The 22,881-nt window shown below is 36.6% G+C and overlaps 2 protein-coding genes across 2 annotated transcripts; one reads left to right on the top strand and one right to left on the bottom strand.

Moving 5' to 3' along the window:
* Nucleotides 1–37: 37 nt before the first annotated feature.
* LOC100643775 (15-hydroxyprostaglandin dehydrogenase [NAD(+)]) lies at nt 38–12,909 on the bottom strand. Its single transcript, XM_003398286.4, has 7 exons — nt 12,695–12,909; nt 7,513–7,633; nt 6,553–6,676; nt 6,052–6,158; nt 5,771–5,944; nt 5,009–5,163; nt 38–3,434 (listed from the first exon to the last, which is right to left on the bottom strand). The coding sequence occupies exons 2-7, from the start codon at nt 7,603–7,605 to the stop codon at nt 3,320–3,322; spliced, it is 768 nt and encodes a 255-aa protein (XP_003398334.1). The 5' UTR covers nt 7,606–7,633; nt 12,695–12,909; the 3' UTR covers nt 38–3,319.
* Nucleotides 12,910–13,080: 171 nt separating this feature from the next.
* On the top strand, nt 13,081–22,515 carry LOC100643660 (kelch-like protein 10). The gene is made up of 9 exons (XM_020865086.2): nt 13,081–14,921; nt 15,567–15,904; nt 16,630–16,961; nt 17,429–17,613; nt 18,097–18,308; nt 19,004–19,339; nt 19,971–20,093; nt 20,900–21,067; nt 21,412–22,515. The coding sequence occupies exons 1-9, from the start codon at nt 14,695–14,697 to the stop codon at nt 21,585–21,587; spliced, it is 2,097 nt and encodes a 698-aa protein (XP_020720745.1). The 5' UTR covers nt 13,081–14,694; the 3' UTR covers nt 21,588–22,515.
* The last annotated feature ends 366 nt before the right edge of the window (nt 22,516–22,881 follow it).

Here is a 22,881-nt window from a genome sequence, read left to right on the forward strand (position 1 = left end):
TTAAGGAGAACGCATAGAAAGAAAGAAAAGTCGCTAATTAGGGAAAGAAATTTATTAGGAAATCGATTTAATTGGAACACTTGACGAGGAAACAAAGGTTTTACTTTTACGACTTAATAACGTATTTAAATCACTCTAACGTTGATACTATAATTGAGTTCTTTTGTAAAAAAAAAGCTATGCATTTTATTGGCTAGGCTTGCAACATACATTTCCAGCAAATTATAACAATTTCCACTAGCTATCGATCAAACTGTCGTGTCGATAAAGACCGTGCGATGTTATATTTAAAAGGTGCGGCTGATCTTCGATTTTAGATCCTGTGGATCTGCTTGTTGCTTCTCACACTATACGTAATAATCGTGTAATAATAATAATTTATATAACGATTATAATCTTTCAAAAATTTACCAGCTATTGTATTGCTTTTTATTATCAAAAATTTCAAGAATCTTTCACACAACGGAGAACATCGTAGTAAAAAATAATATGAATATAATATTAATTGCTAAGTACGGTGGTGGGGACAGATTCTTAATTTGATTCGAAATAGACGAGGGATAGATTCTCAATTTTCAAGAGAGTATAATCGTTCCGAAGTAAATGTATTCGGGACAAGAGAGACGTTAAGGATGTTCGATGGAATAATGGACGATTAGAATGTATAATAATTATGATTTTTCGTCGAAGACGTCGAGTTTAGGCCTCGATTTCACTGCATCTAAACCTAAGTTTCTTCGTTTCTTCTTTTACATTGGTCGTCCCCGTGTTTACGAATTTGTATAAAATATTACACGCACGATTATCGTTCTGTTCTTGGACAAATCGTTTCAATCGGTTTCTTTCGTGATAATAAATCTATCCTCTCGATCGCTTCAGTCGAAAGTTTGCATAAAGTAGTCGCAAACGAGGGACTCGATCTTACGCGATTATCGATTTTATTTTATAAATGTAAAAAAATGTTAATTTATGGATGGAATGAATTTTGTTCAGTTTCTCAACATTCTCAGTATAAATTTATCAATATCGTATTAACGCACTGGACTGGCACATATCGAGTCACGTCTGTTTGCAGACACTTTCATGCGTAATTTATCGTGATCGAGCTATTAGAACGGAGTAGTAGAAAATTTAAAATGTTATTCGATCTTGAAAACTACCATTGATTTCTATTGATATTCGCTCTTACTGTTAGTACATTATACGATTGCTTGCATCCAAGTTACAAATTGGACAGTTTAGTGTGTTTGAGGTAAATTCATTTATTTTAATTTTAAACGGTTAATTATTATTATTATTATTAATATTATTATTATTATTATTAATATTATCATTATTATTATTTAGTTCGAGTCGTTTTATCGCTTTCTTTTGCCTTATTACATTACTATAAGCCTAAATTAAAAAACGCTTGTACATTTTGAACATTGAAAACTTTTCAAGTCCAAAGATCAAAACCTTGTTCGATTTTTTTTAAAAATGGCGCAGTTTATGTTACGTATCTTTACACGAAAGGTGTTACATTCCGGGAAAAATTGATTAATGATAATAATCGTCGATAAGATGAAATTTTACTTATTTTACTATTCAAAAAATATCGAACAAAGTTTAGTCGGAAACCTTCACCAGTAAAACATCTAATCGGCTTGTGTATCTATTATTAAAAGATCGGAGACAGGTTTCTTCAGAGGGCTTAGGTAAGGTGTGATAAAATTCATCGTACACCTCTTTAAATATTACTGCGAACCATTGTACACGACTATCTAAGCAAAGTTCTTTGATTTTACAATTATTTATGAGAAATGGTTGTTGCGCAGAGTCGCGCAGTATAACAAATATGTATGAGTAAAAAGTGTTGAGGATATATTTTACAAAGTATCGAGTCTTATCGGGGACACATGGCAATTGTTAAACAATATAAAACCCAATATGGCGATTCTGATTTTTAATTTTCATCGAAAGCGTTGTTCGTTCGGCCAACTTTCGATTCACAGCGTATATTTAATTTTTCGTCGAAACGACATTTAATTTAACGCGTTGATCGCCAAGGCAGTTCGAGCTGAGAGTTCATTCGAAGATAAAGTGAAAAATGTTGCTTTGGCGTGTTAGATATGCAATTTTAGTTTCATTTTTATATCACTGTAATTTAAAATTTTCATTGCAATTAACAATTTTTGTTGAATTTTCTATCAGCTTGTTAAAACCATTAATTTTCATTAATTTATTCGTAAAAATTGTTTCAAAAAGCGAATTACTTACTGGGATAGAGGTGCCACGATTATTCGATTAAATTATACCATTCAACGATAATGTCACAATTTGAAGCAGAACTGTCCCAATTCATAAAAACTATAAACATCTGAGAACTATTAATTAAATGACGAAAGGAAGCGAAGTTTTTCATCGTTAAACGATTGAATAATTAATAATCTTGTGTTTTAAATCGATTTTCCCGTTTCTCTAGTTACGTCATTCGTCTGAAGTGAACTAGAATTCTATCGTAGAAACGATAAATGTCAAACATATATCGCTTATTTGTTGCAACTCGATGATACAAATGGGAGTACTCTGCCTTTTCACGTATTGTTATAGAAAGAACGATTCGTATAAAACGTATAAACTCGTTTCTCTTAAACAGCTTACATCGTTATTTTTCAATCACGTGGGTTGTTGTAACAAACGAATACAACGTAACATCCAAGGTCCTCGATTTTTATGTAACGTGTAGAAGTAACGTGGCGATAAACGCGTTAATGAAAAACTTACAGCAGTGCATGACTTCTCGATTTATAGATTATCATTTGCCTCCTTCGATTAACATTGTGACGTGCCATTATTGAAGAATTTCCTATGAATTCCCATCGAGTATACTCTCGAAGGAAAATAGGAACGGACACTCGAGAGAATCCCGTTAAATTATCATATTATAATTAAAACGAGCGTTATTCCTTCTAAATCTAACACGAACGGATAACAACGTACAAAGAAACGTTCTCATCGTACTAATTGCCTTCCGTAATCTTTGGCAATACAACTGATGCATCTTTATATCTAAAAGCGTGTTCTTGATTCTGCATAGCATTTCACGCTTTCTCGATGATCGATCCTTAGGTCGTCAACTCGAATCTCCGGTAAAATTTGAATTGCAAATAAACTTTAGGTTGTGGATACAGGGAATATTTCGGAATAATTTGTTTTCCTTTTCTTTTTTGCCTGTTTGTAGCGATGATGAGAGACGATGAGAGATTTTGTATGGTACGGCACAGCTATTTGAATTCAAGCGAGTAAATTCACACCATAAATCATGACAGTTAGGATCTTAGTTTTTCGGGAATGTGATCTCGTGAGCAGGTTGGTCCTTCTCCACCATCCAGACGCTTCCACTTTTGCCTGTGTTTAGAATCTGGATCAGCGCTTTAGCTACGTGCTCTGATCTGCAACATATTAGATCGTTTGATGAATTTTATAATTTTTATTTAAGGTTGGTCAATATATGTATATATATTCCTATATATTCACGTGTAAAATATTCAAAATGAAGTATCCGCTATAACTATTTATAGGTTTAATAAATTTCTATACAGAGAGTTCCTATTCAGTTCTGTAGTATCGTGGACAAAAGGCCTAAGATATCTGCCGAACCATAAACAATGCCGCGGCATCGTCGGGTACATCAATGTGTCGTCGGTCTTCTTTTTAAGTGGATAGTTTCGTGGAAAGGGCCTGCGTGACCCTAGCCACGGGCGTTTCGGGACACGTGTCTCGAACGACGGGAAAAGACAAAGAGACGCTAAAGGCAGTGTTAGTTGAGAAGCCGGAGAAGACGGATGCAAAAGGTGTGCAGAGTGTGAGTTGAGAAGCGAGAGCGAACGAGTGTAGAAGCCGAAGAGTGTGAATCGGGAAGTCTATGAGAATAAGACGTACGACAGCATTGTAATCATTTCGTTGCTTCGAATATTATTTATTAAATCAAAACATCATTACTTGTCCTTTCCTCTAAGACCCATTAAGATACTACAGTTCTGTTGTATAAAGATATGGAACGTGATAAAAATCTACAGTCTGTTAACGATGTTTCGAAGCGAGCATGAGATTATTCACTGAATAACTGTAAACATCTCAACATATTTATTTTTAGCTAGTTAAGCATTTGAATAAATATTTGAATATCTGCGCCTAGAGATAATTTGCTTAATTAATTAAATCTGGCTAGCTGAGACCTTTTATTAGGAATTTTCTAAATGCTAAAAACGATATTTCTTTTTATTCTTAAAATTGCATCGGTCCATAAATATTTTAATTATTCCAATAACTTACAGAATGCGGAATGGAAACATAACTTCTGTTGAAAATATAAAACAACGAAGACGTAGCAGTATCCTATAAACGTTAGGGTAAAACGAAATTTGAAAATTAATTGTTACTAGTATATTTTGTATTTGAAAAATTGTTGAAATATTCCATTGAAATTTTGGGATACGGAGGAATTCCGTGGTATTTTTACGATCGAGATTTCAAAAATGTTACGTTCGAGCCAACTGCCAGTGTTTTCAATAGCATAGAACGCCGTTCAAAGGGATAAACGAATTGATAAGAAAGGGAAGGAAATAATTTGTTGTTATAGTTCAACGACAACTATAGTCAAATAATAAGAGCTTGTGTATAACATCGATCGTATATATATTTATAAAACTGTAACAGCCAATTCCGCGTAATTTCATTTTCCCGCTATACTGTAACATCTATAGATACGTGGATATATCGTAATACAGAGTATTAAACACAGAATAAATACACAATAAAATCAAATTAAGAATTGCTTGTGATTTAATGAATTTAATCTAATATTTGATTAGATATTTTAAACAAAATAACCTGATAGTTAAAAGCTAGATGATGATATAAGAAGCTATAAGGAGATTGCGTGTCATCCTAAACGTTATCATTCTATTTGATAAAAAATGTGAATTATAAAATATTCTATTATCATGATTGGAATTATTATTACCTTTGAGGAACTGAACTGGCGACGTCACGAAGCCAAGCGTCTACGTATCGAGCCCACAGCAATTGTTTACTGACATCTCCTAATAATTTGCTATCTGTCGCGCTTGGGCATAATGCCATCACCTTCACGCCGGTTAGATCCACGTGGTATTGGTGCTATGGCAAACGACAACAATATCAAACTGATGCCCACGATTTCCAATCTTATAAGTTAGATCCAAAAATATATGATGATTTTTATACAAAAAGTCTATATACTGGATATTTTTGAACAAGTATCTTGGAGATTTTGCTTGAAACTTTCTCCAAAAAAGGGTTTGAATTGATCGAAATAACAACATAAATACATCGATCGATTTTTATCCCTGTGATATCAAACTTTATAGATTTAGATAAAAATGAATCATGATGTTCGCGTAAAAAAAAAAAGGAAGTCCTGAATTGTAAAATAAATACGATATACATGTATATGTACAATCCTATGCTTTTTGATAAATTGGATACAACGTAATTTATGACATTCGTGTACAGAAGTGCCCTAAATTAAACAAACGTAATGTCTCTCGAGGGAATCTCGTGTAATGTACATGCACATGTAGATAAGTACGTATCTATAAATATAAACTACATGTTACTAGAAGATTATTTATCTCTCGTATTTCTCCATAATAATTTTCTACGTTCACCTTTTTAGCTCAAGATTTATTTAACGCATAAACTACGAATGCAATTTTATTATTAATCATCGTCAAAGTTGATTTACCCCGAACGCTCTGGTGAAGTTGACGATTGCCGCCTTGGTGGCAGAGTAAATTGGAACACTCGCATAAGGGTTGATGCTGACGTTGCTTCCAATATTAACCACTATTCCACCCTGGCCACCCCTGTCCGTCCCCATAAATCGCTGAGCGAGCAAAGTTCCGCGGATCACGCCATTCTGCAATAATTTCAACAAAGACCTCGTGCAGATAAAACAGAAAAATCAGGAAGAAAAGAAAAGAGCGGCGAGAATGTTTAGGAAGTTGTCGAATATTAAATACTCACAACGTTGATGTCCACTTCCAGTTCCCAAAATCGATCGTTCATTATTCCAGCGTTATTAACAACGATATCGATGTGGCCGAACGTCGCGAACGTTGTTTGAAACGATTCTGCGAATTAGAATTAATACGTTAGTCTGACGTAAATTAAATAACTACATAAATTTAATTATAATGGAATTCTGTGAATTCAAATTAATCAAATATAATAAATCAAGTGCACACATCTGTATGTAAATTGAATGTCAACGATTATACTTTTATACATGAATATTGAATATTAATGACAAATCTTACAGAGTTTAATTTCATTCAGTATAAATGCAACTTGGACTGTTAGATAATAATTGTATTCCTATAAATAAATTACATGCGTGTTGGCAGGTAGAAAATAGACATATAATTTCTACATTAATAATCGATCAATCAAATAGATCTTTCGCACTATACTCTGAAAATTTAAATTAATATTGTAATAGGAAAATATTAATCCTGAGTCTTTTACCTTCGAATTGCGAATAGTCTGTGACGTCGCATTGACAGAAGATCACACGGTCTTTCCCATGTTCTGTAGACAAAGTTTCTGCTAATTTTTCACCCTCTTCTGAGTTTATATCGCATATAGACACCTATATATAGAAAAATATAATGTCTGTTAGAATAGAATAGAATTTTATTTAATAACGTTTTACACGTAATGCGTGCTAAAACGAGACATTATTGTCGGTAACATGAAGTATTACTATTCCATAGAAGTCGGTCAGAAGCCAAGATAAAACTTCACTGGAGAGCGATCTAAATATACGCGAGATAATTTTTAGCATAAGGCGTCGAAACATTCATGGAACGGTATACATACTAAGTCAAGGTTACATCCTTAAGGAGGTTTCGCGAAATACAACTATAAACTCTGTTGGTTCTCCTTAGCCCTCTATTAATACGGATTTTTTATAGGCACTACGTGCTATGGGGTAAACCCATATCGCTACTTCCCTTAATGAAAACAGCACTGTAAAAATTTCATTGCTACTTCACGCCATTATGATTGAAAATACGAAGCTTCTTTCTCGATACTTTCATTTCGTATCACTTGATCTCTCCTTTTCTTTCTTTTTTGCTGTTTAAGAATTTTTGATTTTCGGATTACGAAGTGTATCTTATATTCTTTAATCGTATTTCAGAAAAGTCGTGATACATTTTATGGTCGGTTAAATAAAATCGGAAGAGACATTATTTAAATTTTTCCCTCAGTTTATGAAAGGAATTTAAAATTTGTCGAAATAGATAGACAAAATTACATACTTTTGGTATTTGTGAAATTTAATAAAAGCTTGCAAGAAACTGTTTCGTTGATATCAAACACGATAACTTTTTAAATTAAACCGAAGCTATGGAAATTTTTCTCTCGCGTTAGTTCTACATTGAATATTTTCCTTTTTCCCTTTTTTTTTTTTTTTTTACTCACCATCGCGCCTTCGTTTAATAATTCCACGGCGCAAGATTTACCGATACCGGAAGCGGCGCCCGTCACCAGGGCAACTCGCCCTTTTACGTCCATCTTCTACAGGCCCTTGTCAATTATCCGTCTGTAAATGAAAAAACACGATACCTATATCGTTCTTGAATAAAAATAAACGTTTCGTTCTTTCAGGAATTATTTGAAAGATATTTACAATGTTGTTGTTGTTTAACGATAGCGAATACGAATTGACAGTAATAATTATCATGTAAAAAATTGTATACCGCTTTATTCTACAAAATGTATTTTATCGAGAGAAGCTTCGATGCATTACCTAAACAAAAACGTTTACACGGATCAATAGTAATTCTTCTCAATCGATAGACATCAAACTTCTAACACGTAACATGTTGTTCGAAACATTCACAGCGAAATGTAAGGCAAATACGGCATATTTTCAGACAATGTGTTTTTTTCAGAACTTTTTACACATTCTTTATGCATAGCTATTATCTCTTTAGAATTTATAAAATTTCTATGAAATACTAAAATTGTATGCATCGACATAACAGCAATAAACTTTACATAAAGGATTTTTATAAACTGTACAAATCGTTTAAATAAAAATGTTACGTATCATTGTGCATCAGCTATCGAAGAACGCTTTTAACTTTCTAAGAAATTTCACATTTTGCAAATCAGTTTCAAAGGAATGAATTTGAAAGGGTTGAAGTCAATCCGACGCGTCGGTTTCATCTTGAATCCGTTTTGAAAAGCGCGTGCAAACGACTTCTGGTCTGCCGCGACGTGTGATCGGCCACACGGGTGAAATCGAATTTTACCGTCTCGTTATAACCATTTCGTACTCGACTTCCCGACGATGGGGATGCTCGTTCGGAAATAAAGGCGCCTGACTCACTGAATCCGCTTCGAACGAGTCGTTTACCACACGCTCCGACTGCCAGACTCCCGCCATGCTATGTCTATCAACTATGAACTGAGAAATCCACGAGAAACTACATCGTTCAAAATGAACAGTCGTGTAATTTCAGTTTTTCCAGCAATTTTAAGTACTTCAAAAATGAATACATACAGCATTTACTATTAATTTATTTATTGTTATTTATTTATTTATTTATTACTATTAATTTATAATTGATTAATGGAGAAACTTGAAATCTGAATTTTTCTTAAATCGGCTAACAATCGTAGCAGTGTAGGTGAAGACTTTGAAAATTTGTATTTGGATAGTTCAATTATCAAGGTATCATTTTTTAACTTTTATCCTTACTTTGTTGCGCTACTTTTCCGCGATTCGAAAACGTATAACGTATTTTTCATAACAATAAAGGGAAGGTACTATTTCATGGAAAATAGCAATAGACTGACTTGAACCATGATAATTTCTAGGGCTTTATATTTTGATAGTAAATGGATTTGATAATTTTGAATCGTTTTTAAATTGCTAATATTTTCGATTAGGAAATTTAACGGATGATATTTTTGGGGAATTGGAAAATACGACTTCGTATCTTGGATTCTTAAAACTTTTACTTATGTGGCAATTTCGAGTCTTGCAGGCAGATTTTAATAGGAAATTGATATAAAATCTTTGAAACGTATTTGTAACGGTAGAAGTACAATTTGTGACAGATTTGAGAAATTAGCGAATATAAGTGAAATCTAAAAACTTTTAATTAATATTGGATACTGACTGGAAATTTTCAAACATGCTAGCTTTATAATTTTTAGATAATTGTAACACACAATATAATAGTGTCTTTTATTTGCGATACACATGTATCTAATATTGCTTAAAAATGATTTACATGTCTATCTGAGCTTCGAATTGGAGATTTTACTGTGAGTTTACCAGGAAAACATATGGTAAATTAGGTAAAATGTTGGTAGTTTTAACGATTCTTTTAAGCACTTGGAATTTAGCATGGTTGAAATGTGATTATTCTACTGTTCCCCGTGAATCATAGATTTTATCTTCTTTCAGTAATCTACATAATGGGAATACATTCTGTTAACTATAGTTTTAGCCAGGCAAAGTCTTGTTATGGTCACGAAACACGAAAATTCGTCTTTTAGACATTGTAAAAACACACAAAAACGATGCAGCTCGTTCTCTATCACCTTCTGCAGGTTTAAAAAATTGCTGAAATGCAAAATTGAATTATAAAAAAGAAGGGATTTGCGTTTATAAATAACTAAATAGAAAGAGACTTGAAATTTTCGTGCAATTTCATATATATTTATAAACACGAATGAAGAAATGAATAATCGAAGAACCGAATTAGAAATCTGTCTCAACCATAACATAATACGATAAGCGGCTGTATCGCTTAAGATATTTTATACATTTCCCTGTATGGAAAATCAGACTGTTTCAATGTTGGGAAAATATCACATATCAGATATAAACCAAACTACAAATTTTCCAAAATTGTCCATTTCGTATCGAATCGAATTCGTAAAATCAATTGCGATAAGTAGACCAACAAACACAAATTTCGAAAAGAAGAATACGAATACCAACGATCTCGAGGAAAGATAAACAATCAAATACCTACATGCAATATGAAAGTCGACGAAACTTTCTCTGGCAAACCGCGATCCGGGATCGTGAAATAAAGAATTCACCGCATTCCCTCGAAACCTCCACCTGACTTTCTACCACGCGCCGAATAAAAGAAAGAACAAAGGGGGCAAGAAAACGTGTAACACAAAATAAACACGCAAAGCAGAAGATACCAGCAGCGAGTTATGAAAACAGACCGAGAGAAAGAGAGAGAGAGAGAGAGAACGTGCAGCAAGAGGAATTTCACGCGGGCAAAGTAGAGGATTTCAAACGCGCCCCTATACTGTCTGATTCGAGCCTCTCGCGACAGTAAAACAGCATCACGCAGCTTCGTTTAATATTGCAGACGACGTGACACGAGGTACGAGGCAGCTCGTGTGTCTGGCAGCCGTAGATAAACCTACGAACACGTTCCGGCCAGAGAGCATCAAAAAGGGCCGATCTAAAAAATTCACGACGAGCTCGATCGCTCGATATCCGGCTGGAGAACCGCCGCCCGTCAGAGTTTACCACGCACCTCTTCTCCACTTTCACCTACGCTGCCTCCTCGAAAACACTCGACCACCATTAACCCTCCGCGTTCCTACCGTCTTTTCATCCATAGTGCATGCACATTATTGTCCGTAAGTACTTGCACGATTCCAAATCGTTGCAGATACATAGAAATGGTTCTGGAAGCTCGCGATACCGTTGAGGTCAGAGGGATCCTATGACACGAAATAATAAGACGAAGAGCAATATTGGAGGCTTCGTTCCCGAGGAAATTCAATTTGGAAATTTATCGGGCAGACGTGAATTTGTCTAATCTCGATCAGACAGCAATGGACGGGAGATTATTTTACGTGTGAAAACAAGTCGGAAACGTAGCGGACAGTTTTTTTCGTTCAAGGCTCTCTTTTCTGTGTTCAGATGTTACATATTTGTGGGAATGTTTTCGATAAAACGATCAGTGTCGAAATATCTTTTCAGTATTTCTTGGTCTTTCTTTTTTTACGTTCTTAGTCCGTGTTTCTTTCTCGGAGAAGACAAGCGGTCCTCTGGGGACAAAATTTCCCGTCTGTGCGAGAAAGAATGGCAAAGAATCCAGATCACGGGCATCGAGTGGTCCCGAGACAGTAGCCTCGAATATTCTTCTATTTTTTAAGGATACTGTGACACTGAAACTTCTCTGTTGGCGAGGTGAAATAAGAGACGTCGATGGAGTTCGGTTTTATTGGACTTTCGCTCAGAATGCTTGATGCGAGAAAAGTTATAACCTTCTTCGATGCTTTTTCGGTGCTCTATAGATCGTTTGAGAAATTTGTTAGGCTTAGAATAGAAATAAAGATTGAAGAAAATGATCAGTCAAAGCATAACAAAATTATGGTATATCGTATACTTCTTTATTTAATAGTATTCATCCAGTACTAGTTATATCTAATTTTACTTGGTATTTGTTTTTAGTAAGAGAATCAAAAGAAAATGGATAATTTGAGAAAAACGCGTTTTAAGTCATTTTCGCGATATGTAATAAGAAATATGAAGGTACTTGTCCTACTATATTTTATGGCGTAACGATGATTTAACGTTTCAATGAACGAGGTACTAGAAAGATTAATCTTTGTATTCTAACAATATTAGGTAGCGAAGATAAGATAAAAGGAAAGAAGAAAGATCTGTATCCGCAGAACATAGATAATATTTCAATTTTTAGCTAACAAGTTCACTTTAGCATTTCAAATTAAAATCGTAAATTTATTATAACTTGGGAATATTTTTCACGCTATCCAGAGGAAATAAAATCAACCAACGTGATACATCTTCGAAATAATGTTCATGTAACTCGTTATCCGTAAACACGTCGCGGGATAGCTCTTAAAACTTTCACTGGGAAGACATTTCCCTCAAATTTTTACTCGCCTTTCAGCACTAAGCGGATTTATCATCGCAGTCCCTACTTATCTATCCTCTTCAATTTTTATACACGCTTATAATTCCGTACCTCCAACGATTCTTTTGGGAATTCTATGTTTTTAAATACTTCAAAACTTTTTACACGGTCTCTTTCCTTTCATACCTAATCGTCGTTCGTAAAATTTTGCGTCTCTCACGTTGTAAACTTCTCGTAGCTCGCTGAAATCCCGCAGAATCTTCATCCCCGGCGTCTCTCTCTATTTTCATAAAATGCCAAATGAAACCGCTACGATTCTACCTTCGAAATCTCAAAATCCCAAATCCATCGAATTCGAAGCGAAACCAAGAATCAGGACCAAGCACCTTTAAAGTGATTTCTTTAAATACCATCGCGATTCTACCCTGAAAATCGTGATCAACAAGCAAACCCTGTCTACGTTGCTTCGAAATCTACCTTGTATCCTTCGGTAAGACCCAACATTCTCGTAGAATCGAAAACGAAAAAACCACCACGATTCTACCCCCGAAATTAAAACCCGAAGTCCACCAGCCAGAATTCAAAGCGAAACAGATTCACCAAGAACCGTGTGACAAGCATTCTTCCTTCCAAATCCACCCCTTTTGAAACTTCTATCCCTCCCTTTTTATTTTCCCTCCGTAACGAGAAGCGTAAAAAAAAAAACTCCCCCGTACTATCCACCCAGGTACCTTGCACTTGTGATGATCCTTCCTTCGACGAATCAGCCGTCCCGCAACAGGCAGACCGCGTCGAAAGCGAAACGACCGGTCGAACGACGGCGACGGGGTGCTTTTCGAGAGGTGTGTCTGTGTGTGTATGTTTGTGTATGTGTATATATGTGTGCGTGGATGCGCGCGTGTCTCTCGCGAGTTGCTTTCCCCGACAAGGTGTGGTTGACGGCCGCGGACGCACTGGCTGCCTCTACTCCGTCGTCTTTCACTGCCTCCCCGTGAACGCACACACCCCACAGTGCCTCGATATTGATTGGCGGCGGTCGCATGCCACGTGACTTTTACGTGAGCCACCGCGCCACGACGACCGCGACGCATGTACGCACGCATGTGCGCCTTCCTCTGTCTAACTTTCGCTATGTACATGTGGATAGGTGGCTGTGAGCGTGAGATGGTTTCGCGGGTAACGGCGAGCGCGCCCTCGCCCTCGCAAGCCCTTAACCTTCGACCGTGGCTTTTTGTTTCGAGGCCACGATACCGTTTAGCTTTGGCCCGATACGCTTCTCCATCGGCAACGACCCCGCCCTGCCGCCAGACCTCATCGAGATTACGTACGGCGTGACACTATCTTTCGGATGCTGCTTCAGTTCGTTAGCCTGCGGTTTTGCATGCGATTTTAATTTTGTGCGTTGATTAAAACAGCAGCTGTGCGACGCGCCAGCGTTTTGCTTTTTTGGGCAGAAGGACAGAGTTTTCGGACTTTTCGCAGTTTGAGAGATCGACGTTTAGGCTTGGTGGAAGGAACAATTTGGTACGTTGCGGTTTTACTTAGTGTCGTCGAAGGGATTCGATGTTTTCTTGGCCACGTCGTTCGGATTTCTCAACGGGACAACGGGCACATGTTCTACTTTAAATTCGGACAGCGTAACACGATAACAGTTTTTGCTGAATCTAACAGCCAACTGGTATACGATGTTTTGAAGTAAGAAGGACCAAGCCGCGCGTTGTATCCCGTTTTGTATTCCTTCGCTACGCCTCTCGTTTCCTGTCCACCGTGTACCATGGCAAGGGGTTGATTAATCGTTCGCAGTTGTATTTACTGTTTTCGCGTGGGTCCGTTTGCGAGGAAAAATTCATTGTCCCTCGTAATCCTTCTTTTACGGTTTTCATACCTCCTTAATGGAAAAAGTGAATTATTTTTAATTGTAACACTTTTGAAATATACGAGCGAAAATGTTCTTCAACCTTTGTCACTACGCTGCGAATATTTATGCACTTATGGAAAATTTGTAAGCGTAAAAACGTACACAGCGTAAATAATAATATGCGATAATATAAAATAATATTTCTCTATATAAATTCCATCGTTTTAGCCTTGTCCATAAAACTATGCACGAGAGGGAACCTCAACTCCAATGACCTTGACCTGCAAAATCCTGAGTAACACGCACTCTGTCCGAGGCCTGGGGTGATAGTGGATGAAAAGTTAGGTTAGGTTAAATCCTTCAGGATGTACGATCATGGAACCTAACCTGATCTAACCATATCTTACCACTGTTATCACCGCGATCTTACGCACGTGCATATGCAGTTATTTACAACTACGTATATCGCAGTACGCGTAATCTGACAAATAACATTTATGACTTCTCGTCATAATTTCTCAACCACGATCGTCCCACGACTCGGGCAAAGTCTACGTTGTTCAAAGACTCAGACAGAAGACAAGATATAAAATATCCGGAATTCGAGAAAATTGCAACGAACGTCTCCTTTTGCGCGCGATCACCAGATATGAAATTATATGCAAATCCGCGGTGTACGCTGAACCTGGGCAAGAATCGACGTCGGGTCACGATCTCGATCGCCAGTATCATCCAATTGAAAGTGACGGCGTTCCTCTGTCATGGCCGCGACTCTCCGGTGTGCCGGGGCTCGCATCGCTAACCATAACGAATACAGAGCGGAGGACGAAGAAGAGGAAGGTATCGCGGAACGCGGTGGAAAGGTCGGGGCACATGGTGGCCAGCGACGCGGGTATCGCGTGGCTCGTCCGCGAGGCGATGGACGGCCGCGGAAGGATCAAGCTGAGGAAGCTGTCACGCAGCCGAATGTCGCGGGCCGCCGTTTCCGCTACCAAGCTGAAGCAGTGCGTCAGAAAACAGCCGGCTAAAATAAGGAAATGCATGTGCCTGCCATCCAATTACGCTCTCGTTGAATTCCCCGTAGTCTGGTCCGAGCTTAGGTTTGTTAACTTGGAGCTTTCCCTCTCGAAAGCGTGTGCCCTTCATTCTTTTCGCGTGCTCTGTCATGGGACGTTTCGATTAGATAGATGCAGAGTATAGTTTGACGAGAGCGGGAGCAAAATCGGCTCGTAAATCGTGCTCGATCGAGGATGATATTTTAGAAGCTGGATCGTTGGGTGTTTTGTTTGATCTTGCCATTTAATGGTGGAATTATCGAGCTTTGTTTCGTGTTCTACTTTGATGTAATGTTCGTTGATCGTTGTAATTAAGGTGATACGACTTTAGGATATTTACTAACGTGTAGGTTCAATGACATTTATTGGAAATCTTTAACACGTTCTACTTCGTTTACGTTATAAAACGTCTATTTTTATCTATAGGATGCGAATGAGATAACAGACAGTGAACTAATTAGAAAACAAAAGCAACAACAAAAGTATACAATTTGTACTAGATAACATCGCGTATCCTAGTACTCGTATAATCATACTTCTATCTTAATAAAAGTCAACGTTTGTCACAACTATATACATATATATATTTTCATTCATTTTTAGCAATTACGAAGATATTATTGTTTCGATTAAAACTGCTTTTCATGTTTGATTCATTCATTTTTGCGTTAATACGCATCGATATTTCAGAGCAAACCAACAATTATGCGACGGTGCAATACGATGTGCCACGGGCCACGTTTTCCCAGTGCATCGTGCCATTTTATCCGCAGTCAGTCCTTACTTCAAGGCGCTTTTCACCAACAGCCTAAAAGGCGGGAAAACAGAGACGACGGAAGTCGTGATCGACTCGGTTCCTGGAAAAATATTTAGTTTGATCCTTGATTATGCTTACACCGGTACGTGCAACGTGAATGCTGACAATGTTGAGCAGCTTTTGCCACTGGCTGACCAGTTCGAGGTCCTCGGCGTTGTCCAAATTTGCTGTCAGTTTCTCTTACAAGAACTTCGGCCAGAAAATTGCCTTGGTTAGTAGGTGAAAGTCTATCGGCGAAATATTTTAATCGAGGAATAATATAGAAAATAATATCGACGATAAATATAGGAAACGATAAATAAGAACTTTTTAACGAATTTTAAGCATACACAGATATTCTTTGATTAAAGTTTCTTGCTCTCAAGACTTTCTCAAATTTACCAAAATGTTTCTTGTTTTCTATTGGGAAATACTATACAATACTATATAAAAATAGACGACGTATAAATTAGAAAATTACTCATTACGTGTTCCATCTATGTTGTACAAATGTTTAAACGTAAACAGTCGAAGTCTAATGAACAATATTCTATATGCTCCCAGACATTAAATGTTTCTACGTACCTACGAAGATTTGCAAATTCACGTTTTACATATTATATCCAATATAAACTTGTGGCTTTAAAATGAATAACTCTTGAAAATATTTGTAGTTATATGTGACGAGAATTTTCTATCTTACTCTGTTAACCATCGTACATGTATCTTCAATTTAATATTTAAAAATTTGGTAATTAATATTTAAATACTTTCCCTTCTATTTTATTAAATAAATATCGTATGAACATTACAAATTTAACGGTTTGCTGGTTAAATCATCGTTAATGCCATTTTTCGTGCTTACATCTTCTGCCATCGAGAACTACCGCATTGAATATTTTAATAGGGACGCGTTTCTCTCGTTTCACGGTAATTTACTGAAATTTTCACCGGTAGGCATCTTCAAATTCGCTCGCCACTATTTCTGCCGCGACCTGGAAGAGAAGGGCCGGAAATATATTCGCCATCACTTTAAGCGGATACTGCAGGAGAGCCCGGAATTCAAAGAGCTGACGAGCAAAGAACTCGAGGCGATTCTACGCGACGACGAATTGAACGTTAAAAACGAAGAAATAGTTTTCGAGGCCGTTAAAACCTGGATCGAGCATAACGTCGATGAAAGGAGGCCCTATTTGCCTAGGCTCTTGAAATGTATGCGCTACGGTTTGATGAGCTACAACTTCTTTACGAACAATGTTCTCACGTGGAAGATCATCGAGGAGGACGAAGTGAGTGTTCTCTGTACGATCGATCGATCGTTTAAACCTCGAAAGAAACAGGAACCTCTTTTTTTTTACCGAACCAATGAATTTATTATTTTTTCTGGTAATTATTTCTATAATTATCGTTTCTTACTTTTCGCTCCAGTAATCACTTCTCCTGTTTCCTTTCATTTCCTTAACGAGTTTCACGCAAATAAATCCATTGAATATAATCTTATAATATACATACGTATAATACTTAACACAGATTTATGTTTCTATTCATTCCAATACCTTCATTACGGATTGAGTTTTCATTACTTGTATCTGGTGGTAAAAAATAATTTTTATACGAAAAGAATCTATTTCGATGTTGCAAAACTTCACGGGTAGAATTCGAAAATAAAGGAAATAAACGATACAAGTGAAGAAGAACCAAATTAATTACGACCATCGAGAACATGAATTCTAAAATTCATTCTCGTCCTTTTAAGTCCTGTCAGCAAGTGTTAGCTCCCGCTGATCAGTACCTGAAGGAACAAGAAGCGAAACTAGGTAGTGGCGAAGTCGATTTAAAGAATCCCCTGGCCAAGCCCCGTATTCCCTATGAAATCTTGTTCGCGATCGGCGGATGGAGCGCCGGTTCCCCAACAAATTTCGTAGAAACCTACGACACGAGGTGCTTGATACTCTCCTCAGACCATAAAACACGGTTTTTCATTACGGTAGAGCTTCATTTAGTCGAAGGTTTGGTCGAAGGGAATTTTCATTGATTGAAATTCTAGTTGGTTCCTGTCGACTGGTTCTATTTATTTGGATATCCGATAAATAAAAAAACAACAGATTAATAAGCCACAAGTCTTTAAACATACATCTCTGTCGACCAACTATTTGTTTTCCCATGAATTTAGATAAACGAAATTTTCTTGGAATGAAATAAAACAAAAAGTGGAATATCAATCCTTTCGCCGTATAGGAAAGTGACGAAGGAAATAATTACTTCGAAATTCGATATTATATGGATTGGTTATTCCAATTACTCCGATATTTATAGATAACTATAACGTTTATAATTAACCGATCCTCGCGTTGTCGATTTCGCGGCACGAAAAATCGTGATCGGTCCGAGACTCACACAGGCTACGTGTAATGTGAACTCCAGAGCTGACAGATGGTTTCTATCAGTGAGCACGGACGCCACACCGAGGTCCTATCACGGCCTGTGTACATTGAACAATTTGATCTACATGATCGGCGGGTTCGACGGTAATCAGCACTTCAACACGGTCAGATGCTTCGATCCAGTAACGAGGGAGTGGCGTGAACGAGCCTGCATGTATCACGCGAGGTGTTATGTCAGCGTTTGCACTCATGGTCGGTATCGTTCCCTTTCGTAACTTTTTCAGGACAATGAACCTTGTCCAACGATGTACGATACACGAACATAAAGTTTTTCCTTATGTGTTTCGTTGCGTTTCCACGGAATCTATTTTAATATCAGTTTTCTCGTGAAAAAATATACCTGCATAAAAATCTGTACTACAAATTCTAATTAATATTTTTGTAATAGAAATCAAGTCGAATGAAAAGCTTCCGGTCTTCCTTAACGATCGTTTGGTCAATTGCAAACCACCCTTTTGTAATATCAATTTTGACGATTATAATTATTATTTTTGTAACAGAAATCAAATCGAATGGAAAGCTTCCGGTCTTCCTTAACGATCCTTTGGTTAATTGCAAACCACCCTTTTGTAATATCAATTTTGACGATTATAATTATTATTTTTGTAACAGAAATCAAATCGAATGGAAAGCTTTCGGACTTCCTTAACGATCGTTTGGTCAATTGCAAACCACCCTTTTGTAATATCAATTTTGACGATTATAATTATTATTTTTGTAACAGAAATTAATTCGAATGAAAAGCTTCCGGTCTTCCTTAACGATCGTTTGGTCAATTGGAAACCACCCTTTTAGTAATATCGATTTTGACGACCCCCAATGTTTACCAAAAGATGAATGTTTCAGTGTTAAAATCAGCCTATACGGTATGACTCATTCTCCATTAGGTGGAAAGATATATGCTCTCGGTGGTTACAATGGCCGCACAAGAATGAGCTCAGGGGAAAGATACGAACCGCAAAGAAACCAATGGGAAATGATACCACCGATGCATCGACAGAGATCGGACGCGAGCGCAGCAGCCTTACAGAACAAGATCTACATCGTGGGCGGTTTCAGTGGTCGTGAAGTTCTGAATTCCGCGGAAGTGTTCGACGTCGAGACTAATCAATGGAGTTACATCCATCCGATGATCAATCCACGATCCGGCGTGTCTTTGGTCGCGTTTCGTGACAGCCTTTATGCCTTGGGTGGCTTCAACGGTTTCATTAGACTTAGCTCTGGTAATCTCGTCAATTTTTAATCGATGAAATCTTAAACTTATCTCAAATTCATATCACTCGTTTATGGTTGATTAGTTTATTCACTGACTTCAGTCACTTGATCTTTTTGATTTTAGTTGTTTCTTTCAAATGAAAAAGATATTTTTACAGGGCTGTAATCGTACAATTTGCGATACTTTTAACAAGATCGTAACGATGTAAAGTATCGAACGCGACATGAAGCATTTTAAACGATTTCATCCTCCGATGGAAATTATTTTAGACACGTAAAAGCTTTAATGGCGCAAGCACGCGACTCGATGTTACAGGAGATCGTTCAATAAACGAATTCTCCTTAACTGATGTATTTAAATCGCATTAAATTTTCTGACACGTAAAATTCAAGTCACGAAATGTTTAAATCGCATTCGATTGCCTATTACGTAAAGTTGGAATTACGTAGCTTCGTCGGACGAGAAATTTTATTCTCGCAACTGTTTGTTTGTTAAAGAATTTCTGTTTGTAATAAACTCCTAAATTCTTAGAATAGTCGGTGGAAATTTGCTGTCTAGTGGCAACCCGTTGCGCAGAAATCTGACGCCGCATCGGAATTAATGTTCCTGTTACAATATCGACCCTCTTGATCTTGCAGGGGAGCGTTACAATCCGAATCATTCGGAGGATTGGCACGCGGTTCCAGAGATGTTCAGCCCCCGCAGTAATTTCGCCACGGTCATCCTGGACGACATGATATTCGTCGTCGGTGGTTTCAACGGTAATTTATATCAAATACATAATTCTTCGAATTTTTATAATATTATCATTGTATTATACAGGGTGGTTGGTAACTGGTGGTACAAGCGGAAAGGGGGCTATTCTACGCGAAAAAAGAAGTCGAAAATATAGAATAAAAATTTTTCGTTTGAGGCTTTGTTTTCGAGAAAATCGATTTTGAATTTTCGCTCGGTACGCGTGCACTTTATCACGTCTCGTTATAACGGATCTCAGCGCATCTCTTAAGTTTGTTTCTGCCGTAACAGAAAATTAAGAATACATAATGAAATAATATGAAGTAATCATGAAGTTTATTATTACAAAAATTGCTGAAAATGTTGCCCATTCTGCCGAACACATACTTTTGCTCTTCTAATTAAATTTCTATGAACACTTTCTAACGTATTCGATTGTTTTAAAGTATTCGTACCGAGCGAAAATTCAAAGTCGATTTTCTCGAAAACAAAGCCTCAAACGAAAAATTTTTATTCTATATTTTCGACTTCTTTTTTCACGTAGAATCACCCCCTTCCCGCTTGTACCACCAGTTACCAATCACCCTGTATATAAAAGTGTTGGTTTATGAACGCACAAAATATATAAAATTATTGATCTATAAATTATAAAAATCGTAACATACTTATAATAAAAGCCCTTTATTTACTTATTTCTTTTTCTTGTTAAATCGCGTTAAGGGAACATGTAACGTTATTATTAGACAGTCTTAAGCATTCGTGAATTACTTTCGTCAAAATCTAATTCCGATATGATCTACCTATTTATACGAATATGTCTTTTGTTTGAAAGGTTCCACGACGATTGCATACGCGGAATGTTACGACGGAGACAGCAACGAATGGTACGACGCGTCGCCGATGAATTTGAATCGAAGTGCTTTGAGTGCGTGCGTTATCGCTGGCCTTGACAATGCGCGCGAATACTCGTATCACGGCAAAGCGCGAGATCTTGGTCAAGGTTATCAATCTTTATCTTTAGTTGACCTTCGAATAAATCAAACTTGTATCAATTCGTTTTATTTGTTTAACTTCTTACTTCTGTTGATCAACTTCGTTAGATTAACTTGAAACATTTTTTAAGACAGAAACACTTTTTTGAAGGATGACTGTGAATCTGTCTGTCGTCGTTTTATCGTCGATAATATTAATATTATAAAATTATTAAGTTTTGTCTTAAGGTATGAAACGATAAAGATTATCAATATATAATAGGATGACGAAGAAATGAAAAATTAATATACTTCGCACATTGCAAGACTAATTAAATTAATAGTAGTACAGGAAGAAATTTATCTTTTCTAGGTCAAGCCTCGTCGGAAAACCAACAAAAAACTATCCAGGGTGGAGAGGGTGCTGTAGAAACGAACGCAGACATCCCCACCGAAGAGGAGGAAACAGCAAACTTCGATGAACACGTTCAAAGGGATGTCAGCCCTATGAACGAGATGGCTGAAAGTGTCGGCAATTATCTAGGATAATTCAAAGAACACTATACACGAAATTAGATTTTTCTAAAGTTTAAAAATGTGAAAAAAGAGATACTTCGTTTGGAGAATGTTTGTTACACGAATACGTGAGATTTTTGTCGCACCATCTTATTGCAAACGATATGGACAAAATCGTGCAAAAATTATAAATTATGCACAGTATATCATAAAATATGACATTTTTTACATTCTATCAAAATATAAAGAAATAAGAATGTAAATCCATGGTGGTGCAAGATTCTCAATTATTCGTGAAACAAAAAAAAAAAAGAAAGTTTTGTGGAAGATGAATTTAGAGAAGTAAAATAATTAAAAAGAAAATTAGTAGCCAGAGCCAGGCGTTTAGAACAAAGAACGTGGTAGGTATTTAGAATGTTTCAAGTTGATCCTCTTTTTTTATAGCTCGTTTTACAAAGTAAATTTTCGCGTAAAACGTTTACGCAGGTTTTAATTGCGATTAGGTCTTCCAATTTTTATCGAAAATCGCTATTTTGTAAAGGGTATTATTTTTTCTGCTACGCTATCTATTTTTTTCTTTCTTTTTTTTTTGTAGAAGATACTTGCACCTCGCGAAATTTTTATCGAGTTTCCATTCCGCAAGGGTCTACGGATTTTATCGATTTGCGTAATAGCGACTAATTTATGTATTTTATTACGACTTTAAATATTTTTTCTCTCGTTCAGAATACGATTCTCACGAAGATACACCTGCATGGCTGGTTGTTTCACACGTTTACCAGAATCTTTTTCTTCCCTTTTTTCCCCTTTCACTTTTTGAATAATTAGTCAAAATTGTTATTTTTCTATGCGTACGTTTTCCCTGCCCCTGCATGTGTATCTTAACGTAGCACATTCTTTTTGGTCGAGATCCTGATACGCCTTCATCTGTTATTTTAATCGAATAAAAGTATACCAATTACGAAACTGTTTTATTTTTCTGTCTTTTATAGATTAACACGAATAATATAAGAATTATCGACACGTTACATGCACGTAACGTAATTCCAAAGTATATCAGTTTTACGAAATGTAATTAAAAGTTGTAATGTACCGAAATATCCGAGTTGTTGCTTTCGCTAGATCGACCGTCATCTATCAGGGATATGATTCGACGTTATTGGTCACGGGATGATCACATCGCGACTCGACTAGCAAGATCGCTAAACGAATTAAAAATTTATAAAATAATATTCAATGTTCGATCCATAGATCCATAGGATAATTTAAATGCAGGTAATTCTGGTAAGAACGTAAAGACAAAATTCATTGTAAAACAACATGGAAC

The sequence above is a fragment of the Bombus terrestris genome, chromosome 10, assembly GCF_910591885.1.
Source record: "Bombus terrestris chromosome 10, iyBomTerr1.2, whole genome shotgun sequence".
NCBI classification, from domain to species: Eukaryota; Metazoa; Arthropoda; class Insecta; order Hymenoptera; family Apidae; genus Bombus; species Bombus terrestris.